This window comes from Anopheles funestus, chromosome 2RL (genome assembly GCF_943734845.2).
Source record: "Anopheles funestus chromosome 2RL, idAnoFuneDA-416_04, whole genome shotgun sequence".
NCBI classification, from domain to species: domain Eukaryota; kingdom Metazoa; phylum Arthropoda; class Insecta; order Diptera; family Culicidae; genus Anopheles; species Anopheles funestus.
Genome location: NC_064598.1, coordinates 73,832,740 through 73,843,276, shown reverse-complemented (window position 1 = coordinate 73,843,276; position 10,537 = coordinate 73,832,740). Strand labels below are relative to the sequence as shown.

The window sequence follows — 10,537 nt, the reverse complement described above, 5'->3', positions numbered from 1 at the left end:
TGTCGTATCATTCCACAGTGCGGCAGGCAGCATTAAGGATTAGAAAACAAATCAGAGCTTTAGTATCATGGCGCCGTTCGATGCGTCCGACCGATGATCATCATCCCGTCGATTGTGTACTACAGGAGAACCGGACCAGCTGAGTGGGGATCGCTTCTTAGTCCCTGTGCTCCTGCTTCATACTACTTACAGGTAGCGCAGGGTAGGCTGATTGATGTAGAATATGCGGAGGTAGCTTCGGACCATCCTCAGCCTTTTCCTCTTCTCGCCGCTTTAAGCATGCCGCTTTTGGGTTTAGATTCCGCTCTGAAAATGTCAACGGAAAGGGTGACGAATATTACAATTGCGTTAGGAGGCTGAATTAAACCACACGCCATCGCATACTTACCTCGTACTTGTTGTTCGAGAGTCATTATCACTTCAACAGCCATATTCAGTATACCCAGCTTGGTCTGTGGTTTGTCTGATTTCAGATGAGACATGCACATGCGTCCCAATTCCTTTAGTGCCTCGTTAATATCCCGAATACGTATTCTGCAATAAATTAAAATTGATTAGTGTTGCCTTTGGTGAATCTTTTGAGAAGAAAGGAAAATGGATGTTATGTGAATCTTTAGTGAAGAATAATCGAATCATTAGTCGAATATCAAATGATTCAGGATCTTTAAATATTTAAAAGTTTGGGTATTGTAATTTTTTATTTTATGCCATGACTCTTGACAAACATATGATATATTCCAACGACTACTAGCAGAATTGCCCTTTGTGGGTAAAAGTTTTATTGGAAAAGTAGATTAAATTATTTGCTTTCTCATATTATAGACAAGGATGATTTGTACTTGTCCGCTTACTGATTTGTAAACGCTTACCTTTCCCGAGCGTTGTTGGCTTGCCTTCGCTCCCTCTCCTTCCGATCCTTTGCCAGCGGATCCAAGTCGTCGTCGTCGTCATCGTCGTCAGCACTAGAACAACTGCGCGAGGTTTTACTACTAGTTCAAATGTTAACGTCAAAGTATCATACAAAACAAATACGTAACGGAAACATAACGACGCATAACCCATTCGCGTAGTACACGGTTAAAGAAAAAAGAAGAAAAGAACAAAAACACAACTTTGTTATGAATTGAACAAAATAACAACACAAAAACATAACTCAATACAAATTGCTAGTAGTGTAGGTAGGAATTTGTAAAACAGAAGGATCGAAAAACCCGTTCCGAAAACAAATGTCTCATCCACATGATGTTGCACACTAGAGTAAGCGCAAACACTAGCCAAATGGTGCAATAAGAAACACTTACTACTTGCGCTGCCGTTTGGCACCTTTCGCTGTTCCCTGCACGGAGCTGCTTGGTTTGGTATCGGAATCTGGAGGTTCTTTACGTTTCTCTGAGGATAAATGATAAACTGTTTTTTTAGATGATAACGTTGATAGTAAATCACCTATGAGTATTTTTGTGTGCTTGTTTGCGGCGATGGTTCGAAGCGAAACTTACTGTTGTTAACGGACACTGGACCGCTACCGGGGAGTCGTTCCGTTTTCACGGGGACGGTGGAAAGTTCGGCCGGTGCGTCGTGCTGCAGCTGAGAGGAAGGTGGAATGATCGGCGCACTGCCGGTCGAGTACGGTGAAACGGTGGCGGCAGGGTCGATTGATGACAGCGATACACCGACCGGCGGTTCGCAATGATTCCGCAGAATGTTGATGGCATCGTCCAGCCGTTCTTCCATGCGTGACCCTTGCAAGGACTGTATGGAAAGGAACACCACAGGGAGGTGGGGAAAAAAGAAAAGAACAGAGCAAAATACAAGTTGATTAGCACGGCAGTTTCGAATAAATAAACACATTTGTCGCACAATTATTGCTCACATGGCGAACGAATTGATAACGGAAGCATGGAAGACGAACAATGTGATCGGCATATGATTGTAAGCATTTCAAAAAACCAAAAACAGCATACGCATTATCAAATTAACAACCACATTATACGGCCCGCTGCTGGCCAATAGTTTACGATGAAGACAAATATTACAATATATCACACACGCTACAATCATTTGTCTGACAGAAGAAATATATCAAAAAAAGGAATGTATACATTGACGAAAAAGAGCATACAAAGAAAAGGGCACAGATTAAAAAAACATCTTCAAGATACAGTGTATACGAATCTGTGTTGTGAATGTGCATTGTTTTCTACATTTGAATTTCATGCTAAAAGTACTCCGCAATGCTGTAAAGACGAATCTCAAAAGCGAAACATTTGGATGTGAACGTGTGCAGAAATTATCAATATTTAACGTTGTGATTATTCGCGCCCCCATGTTCGAACCACTCGATGGAAGAAGCTGTGTCGGACCATACTTGTGGTGTAGCGTCACCATACTTACCGTGACGTTTTCATGCTCTCTTAGTAACGACACGATCGCCTCGTCTAGCGGCTGTATCTCAGGGGAATTGGCCTATTACGGGAAAAAATACAAAATAAACACAAAAACATGCATCAACGAAAAATTGTTCGAAATAACACGCATACAAATAAGGAAAACCGAAAATGTAGTAAATCGAAGCCAAAGCAAAATACAATGTTACTTCATCAAATGCTTTCGACAGGTTAGAAATCGGATGATTATATTGATACAAGAAATAGGTATCCCTGATTTCTGGAAAAAATGTTTATCTTTTGATGGAATAAACAACAAAACAGAAGCAGATAAACATTACAGGTGCAAATGTATCTAATCATTACAGCGTAATCTGGAGCAAAGTACATCAATATAGCTTTCTCAAGTTTACTCGGCGCCTTACTAAAAAAGCTCAAATATTTCATTCACATCATTACTTCATGGACACAATATTACAGAAAGCTTATCGGATACAGCAATGCACAATTGTTGCGTGAGGATTTAAATATGTAAGAAAAATACATAAAACATATGGCACATGCGATTTTACAGATAAAAAAATGTTTCAAAAACAATTTACATTTTATGTAGATACAAAACCAATAAATGTTCGTTTGTACAACGCAAAGAATTGAAAAGAACACAGACAATAAATTCAAATAAAATAACTTCTTGTGTTGGATTAGCTCTCACAAAGTCATATACCATAAAAAATAATGGAACAACAAAACAAAGAAAGAAAAGAGTAGTGTTTTGTACATAAAACTTATCAATTTCTGTTAAAGAATGTGCGAAGAGACCTGACCGGTGCACTTTGTCAAAAATGCAATTACAAATAGCTTTTTTCGAACTGCTTTTTTACGAGACAAAACCATTGTAAGAAAGGAAACAAAAATAAACGGACAGAAGCGTACAATTAGCAATAAGAATAACGTATTTACCATATGTGGTAGACCTCGATGTACTAGCTCGGGAGCATAGGAACCGTTCGATAGATTGTTGAGCACGGTTGGACCGCCACCATTGCTGCTGATCACCGGATTGATCTGCTGCCAGGTACCGCCCGCTGCCGCCACTGCCGCGGCAGTAGCCGCCGATGCAACGCTGACGGAAGCGGGACCACCACCGGTTGCTCCACTCGCACTGCCCGGTACGGTACCGGCGGCATGAATACTTTGCTGTGTCGTTTGCTGGGATTGCTGCTGCTGTTGCTGCTGTTGAACTTGTTGCTGTGCCTGCTGCTGGGACGTTAGTGGCGGAGGTGAGTTCACTGGTGTGTTGGGATTGGAACCGTAACTGCTTATGCTCTGATCGGTTGGGTACATCTACGAGACAGACAAAGGTGGAAAGGTTGGTGAGAAATGAGGTTGGAATGAATTAATACAAGACCATGTAAAAGGATTATGCTTTTTTTTTGCTGTCGGTGTACCAACTGGGTAGACCATTACAACACCCTTTGGATTTTTTTTTCATTTTGCTCATATATACATCCATTACCACATGCCATAACAATCTCGATTGAAATGTACATGATTTCATATTATTTAATTTTTTGTTTCAACTTTGTAAAGAACAATAAGCAGTTTTGCTACTTTTTGTTGTGAGCTATACGAACTAATGAAGATCGCGATCATGAAATACGTTGTACTTGCAGCAAATAGTGGAAATGCGAGCATGAGTAATCCAAAGGATCTTGAACGTTTGCTTCCCACCACATATCATAATGCATACGTACCGTCTGTAGTGCCTTGCCGACCATGGTGTCGTTTTGTACAATTGGACTATGCTGCGCATGCTGATTATGATGGCCGGCAGCGATTGCGTTGTAGATTGCGGGTGAGTTCTGGCCCTGCGTACCAATAGCCGGTATTTGTGCGTTATTGCCTCGGAACGTGCTCATCGGTGGAAGTGTTTGCGTTTGATTCTGTACCGTACAAGTGATGATTGAAAGTGAACGCAATAAAAAACCAGGTGTATGATTAAAAAAGTGTGACAAAAACCAACGAAAGAAAAACCATGCATTGCAGAAGAAAAGTTACCTCCAATTCGAGAGGGAGAAAATGTTTCTGTAACGTACCTGTGTAAGATGGCCACCATCCATGTGTGGGACGCCGACCGGTGACATGGCATATTGGTCATGGTTGTGCTGTGGTCCGCCAGCACCACCACCAAGATGGGCACCGTGACCTACGTTGTGGTAACCAGTGCCGGAATGTGGCGCATATGCTCCGCTCGATGAAGACGGGTACCACGAGCCGCCGGGCGAATCGTAGTACGGTTCCGGTTGGTACAATGCGCCGCCCGTCTTCGGTGACGTATATCTCTGCCCGCCCGAAACCGGACTCTCGTGCGTGTACTCCTCCGGTGCGTACTGCAAAAAATATTTAGAAAAAAAGACGGTGAAAAGATAAGAACCGAAAGGGAATTAGAATTGATTATGTTTAATGGATTCGTTCGTGCCGTGGGTGGAGATGATATTCGAGACCGAAGGGAAGACAAAGAAAAGAATACACAAAAAATATCCTCCACAAAGAATGGGAGACAGGGTAATGGCTTTCGCGTACAAGAAATCAAACTTTGGTGATTTATGCATCGAGCTTCGGGAGCTTTAAAGGGACCGGTTAAAGATCTCCACCAAGTGCAAAGTCCTGCGAATTCCCTTTACGCTATCTAGCGCTAGCGAAGTGATGCTTGATTAATGAATAGCCTGTGCCTGATCCCACACTTTTCAAGCGATTTAACGAACTACACCTCTATCGCGGTAACTCCTTAGTTCTTAGATGGTTGAAAATATCTTTTTTTCTCCAACATTCTGTGATTTCCAAATTGCCACTCCCTATCTCTTAAGGATTTCTTCTTCTGGCAAACGAAAGGTTTTGGGGTCTGTTTTCAGTTTCAATTTCGCCCTGTGTTCCAACAAGTTCAAATGTCTTTTTCCTTTACTGCTTTTGCTAATCGTCTTCAACAAATCGAAAATTACTAAAAATGAACTAAAGCAACAAAGATTCATGAATGACACCCAAGGAAAAAAGAAGCTGCGCAATAGATCCGATGTAAACCATAGTCGTCTGTTCGGTTCGTGGTGGGTCCCTAGTGGGCTAACTCACCATCGCATGATCCGTTCGTGGCGAATGTGTGAATGAGAGCTGCTGCGAGTGAAATAAAAAAGCGATCCCGCGAAACCCGCGCAAAGCGAGCCTTTGGGGGGGTGATAAAAATTCAGCATATCACAAACCGGTATTGCTTTCCAACTGATCGAGCCAAAGTCCCAACTATCGGGGGTCTCCGCTGAGCCAGTCGGCAAGCCAGCCAACCAGTCGCTTCTTCACGACAACCTAACAAGGAATGCTAACATCTAAGCAAAAAGATCCAAAGTTGCTCCAAGTTGTTATTGGTGCTGTCGTAGCACATCTTGTGAGTGAGCGTGGTCACAATGGCATCATCACGAAAGCATCTAAAAATCATTCTTAACACTTACACAACCCGATTCGGCACAGCATCATTATCATCATCGTAATCATCGGCCCCATCAACAAAACGCGTCCTCGTGAGCCAGTTATGTGTGTTTGACTTTTTTTTTCTTGTTGAAAACTTCCGCAGATGAACTTGCTGGACGAGATTCTGTCCAGTTCTAGGGACTGTTCCACCCCACCACAATTGGGTAGCCACAATGCGTGTACCAACCACGCCCGACCGAATTAAAGGTTTTTATCACCACTGTACGAAATGTTCGGAACTCGATACAAAACTCTTGGTGGAATCCGCTCACTCCGCCACATGTCCGGCTTCCTCTTCTATCGACAACTCTATTTCCAATCCTCCAAACCCCCATTCAACAGTACCTCTCTCTCTCTCTCGCGCTCTCATTGATACTGTTCTCTAAACAGGCGACAAAGATTAGCATACTCTACAATGTTTGCATGCACAATCGTCACCCAACTTCGCCCTGGTCAGATTTCGGTACACCGCGTAGGGTGTGCCGAGACCCTGCCAGTGGGGAAGAGAATCTGGAGATGCTCATTATCATATTTGACAAATTTTCGATATTAATCATGATCATCAACAGCTCAACCGGAATCACTTTTCACGAAAAACATCAACCCAAAGTTAGGAACCGATATAGCGTGCAAAGAGAGACACAACGCTTGGGAGACGCTTTCTCAAGGACTGGGAACATTGCCCCTTCTCTTCCCAGAGGGGGGACTTGTGGTGGAGTTGTTGGGAAGGCAAAGCAGTAAAAGCTAAAAGGCCATCAGTTCGTGTGCTCCAAACACACAGCAACAGTGCCGTGAATGGGACCAACCACACCAATGTGCCGCGCGTTCGGAAGAGGATACACAGTCACACAACTTCCAGCGCGGGCAAGCTTTTTGGAAGGCAGACATGATGGCAACAGTGACCATGCTAGACAAAACTCAACACGACCAAACTATCGCCCCACCGGTGGTGGTGAGCTCCACCGAACCGACGGAGACCTCCAGCAGCAGCAGCAGCAGCGGCACCAACGGGCAAACGCAACGATGACAAATGGTAGAAACGAAAAGAAGGAGCTATCCGGAATCGACGACCGTTTATCATGCTCTCCCCACCGAAACTGGGAGGTTTCGTGTGCGTGTGAGTGTTGCGTACTAAATCACTCGTCTTATAAACGGAGGCAATTTTAGACCGGCATTTCTTTGTCCTTCCACGCGGAAAGAGGTTTGATGTGGGTTATAGAGAAATATTGTGAAATTATGCTATTTTACACCTAATAATTCCATTCGCTTTCAATGCGTACCAACATAAAAGATCTAACCGAGAAGTACATTTGTCGAACATTTGTTCTTCTGGATAATTAATTTTCCTACATTCCGAGTAAAAACTAAATCCATTTCCTAATGCTACAAATGAGAATCTAATTGTATCACCAAATTAGACGATTGCGTGTGGTTTGTTGTTCTTCAGAGCTTGATGCTCATCCCTGTGTTTGTGTGTGCATTCATGGACGGTAAATTATTAAGACTTTCTGTATGCTTTTGACATTTAAAAGCTTCCAAAGACACAAAGTTCGATACGAGTATTATATATTGACTCTTGTCCCTCCACACACACACAGTTTCTTCTAGCTGTTGTTCCTTCGATTCCCGCATCAAGTCATATATCGATTTCAAATTATGTTCCCCAGAAACCCTAATGTTTTATGTTTTGTTCCAGCAGAATGAGTCGAACATAACAATCTTTTGCTTGATGCGTATGAGTGTGCGTTTTTGTTGCCTAAAATATATTGTTTCAACTTGTTTTTTTTTTTTGTTCCACCAAATTTCTGCGGAACCATTTTCGTTTATATTGGGGTGCTGTTAAAAAATAACTGCTGGAAAGATTATTATCTCTCAACCGCATGCACTCACTCAACACCACCCCATCATTCAGCATTCTTCGCCACAACACACCACATTCCGCCGTTGCGATTTACCTTACCTTTCGCAGTTCCTAGCGCGATCGAGATGGATTTGAGATAAAAATCCGATCAAATAGTAATGAACGAACGGCCATAAACGAGACGCTTGATGAAGACGGTTTTCGGTATCTTGTGTTTATCGCTTCCAAAGGCAACGGCAGCGCGCGATTCAGAGCCGGTTCTAGCCGAGGTTCCATCAAAGATTCAAATATTACACCAATCATGACGAACTCATCCATACGCTTGCCGCTTCGTTTCACTAATGCTTCACTGGCTCTCTACCAGCGAACGGAACCCGTTACTAGGACGTCGTTCGATTACGAGGTTTTCCACAATGTCCTCCTGATTTCCAACATTTCGCTCTTCTTTTGGCCGATTTGGGTTTGATACATTTTTTCATTTCTTTTCCTTTTCATACAACTTTGGTTTGAGAACACAATGCTGCGGAGAGCCTAACGATTGCTGACAGTGGCCAGGGACACTCCCGGCAAGCGATATTCAGGGTGGTTATGGTATTAGTTCATTTATAATTCAATAGCGAATATCTAACACTCCGACACCTTCCTTCTTGTCCCTAACATGCTTGCATCAGGAGCACGGAACGACGACCCTGGCATTTTCCAACGACTCCCACAAATTTCTCCCGCCCGGTGGCCAAGGTTTTTAGAGCGAATGTTACGGGGAGGTTATTGTACGTTTGGTACAAAGCGAACCCTCTTACAACAACCGACCCGCTTTTTCCTGTAATGGGGCGGAACGGGCATCGGAAACATGGGTCCATCCCTGCTTCTAAAGCGTTATCCATTCGCTGCGTTCTTTTTCCCGGCACACTGACACTAAAAACCGACAGCGAATAGGAACGGCCAGAACACTGGTGTCCCTGCTGAAGGAGATTTTTTTTCTGGTGTGTTTCTCTCCCCATATTCTCGGGGACGCGCACCATTGCTTCCGAATTGGCCGGGTTTTGCGGAACGATACATCCCAGTGTGCACATACGACACCGGTTCCCCACAAGGAAGGAACGATCTCTCTATGCCGCCTCTTCGAGCTGTTGCACTACACTGCAACAACACTTTGTCACCTCTGGGGTTTGCTTCCGCACACGTTCGTCCTGCTCTAATAAGGGAACTATAAAGCTTACGATGACAAAGTGTATTCCATCCTTCTCCTCTTCCTTTTCACACAAAAACCCGGGGCTAGGCAGCATCGTCAGAAATCGAACCTATATTTTTTCCACCAACCCTTATAAACATACGTTTTAAGCGCACCCTTTCTCCATGCAGAATCGACCCTCTAAAATTTTGTGTTCACCCTCATGCACTGCACCAAAACGAGAAGACGCAACAGACAGTCTGTCCTCCCAACAGTAACCCACATATACTCGGGTTGGATGAATATCTCTAGAAACCGTAACCAAGTTAACAGAATCGGTCTCTCCAAGTGCCTGTGCTTGGGTAACACTCAATGTGATAGCAGTTAAAAAAATACACTAAAAACTTCCATAACAAAAACTTTACACACACACAACTTCACAACTTTATGTTGCAGGGTGGTGTGTTGGTATGTGTGCCAGAAAGTAAGCATCTCTCAACGTTAGACTTCGGGCACAGAAAAATGGCCCAGAATGAATCGAAAACCTGGCCAAAGAAAATCCATAAATTTTGGCGGTTTTATGATTCATTTACATATTAATAATTTATGTCTTGCTTCCTCGGTTTTTCCTTCTTGCGCACCATATAACGGCGCGAGATGGCGCAGAGAGACAGGACAAAAGAGAGCATCTCTCCCTGATGGGTGGGGCGGGGGGCTGCAACCGGTCCAGCAGTACCTGTAGCTTCCGTGCGGGAGTAGTAGAAAAGCAAATCCTTCCTCCTGTAGCCTAATTCCTCTCGCATGTGGTTAATCGGCAGCTCTTCTCCTGCTGCTATTGCTGCTGAGGGCTGTCTGTCGACGTTGCGCGGATGAGGGCGAAATTATTCAACAACCAACAAATACCAAAAAAAAATGCGTATTATATTGCGCTTATTAGCATAATAAACCCGAAAGCCGTGCAAAGACTCAAACGTCGCACACAATTCGATCGACACCCATGTGGTGGGGTAGTGTATGGTTCAGTAACGCATCAAGAATAGAGAACCATCAGCACCACCAAGAAAGAAAAAAAACCGTTCAACCGTCAGAGCCGTAAGAACAGCCAGCCATGAAAGACCACCACATCATCCGTCGGCCACCATGCTTCTCCATCAGGTTTTCCGCAACTTCTCCGCCTGTGCGTCTACCCGTCTAAAATCCCCTAAAAAACTGCGATAGCCCAATCCAAAACGACCCTGAACTAATCGAGCATATTATACGTGTTTGTTTCGCTGCTCGCAGGGTTCTCAAAGCAAACTACAAAAAATAAAGCCCAAAAAACCCAACCTACAGAGAGAGACTGGGTTCAGATAGGGTGACAAATTGACAGTCCGCTCGGGCTGAGATACCACGACGACGACGATGTGGAACGACGAGGAAGGGGGAGGTTTGTTTTTTGTTTTCCTTCATTTTGTATGTTCACGGCAATGTGTGGAGTTCGAAGAATTGGATCTTCTTTACAAAATAATCCGAGAGAGGAAAAAAAATGTCATTTTCAAAAGCTGCACCTCACAGACACACAATGTCTTAACACCGCAATGACAACAAATCCAAGCGACTTCT

General features: G+C 43.7%; 1 protein-coding gene across 7 annotated transcripts in view; it reads right to left on the bottom strand.

Annotated features, from left to right (window-relative positions):
• LOC125766592 (protein daughterless) overlaps positions 1-10,537 on the bottom strand; it is a 61,643-nt gene that overhangs the window by 5,037 nt on the left and 46,069 nt on the right. The window contains exons 3-11 of one of the 7 annotated variants that reach the window (XM_049432760.1): positions 4,484-4,777; positions 4,142-4,330; positions 3,348-3,731; positions 2,392-2,463; positions 1,497-1,749; positions 1,302-1,389; positions 870-986; positions 389-534; positions 191-306 (exon numbers count right to left, since the gene is read on the bottom strand). In XM_049432760.1, coding sequence (XP_049288717.1) covers positions 191-306; positions 389-534; positions 870-986; positions 1,302-1,389; positions 1,497-1,749; positions 2,392-2,463; positions 3,348-3,731; positions 4,142-4,330; positions 4,484-4,777 — 1,659 coding nt within the window. Of the gene's footprint in view, positions 1-190; positions 307-388; positions 535-869; positions 990-1,301; positions 1,408-1,496; positions 1,750-2,391; positions 2,464-3,347; positions 3,732-4,141; positions 4,331-4,483; positions 4,778-10,537 lie in introns of all 7 variants that reach the window. The other 6 variants (XM_049432761.1, XM_049432756.1, XM_049432758.1 and 3 more) reach the window with 6 other exon arrangements.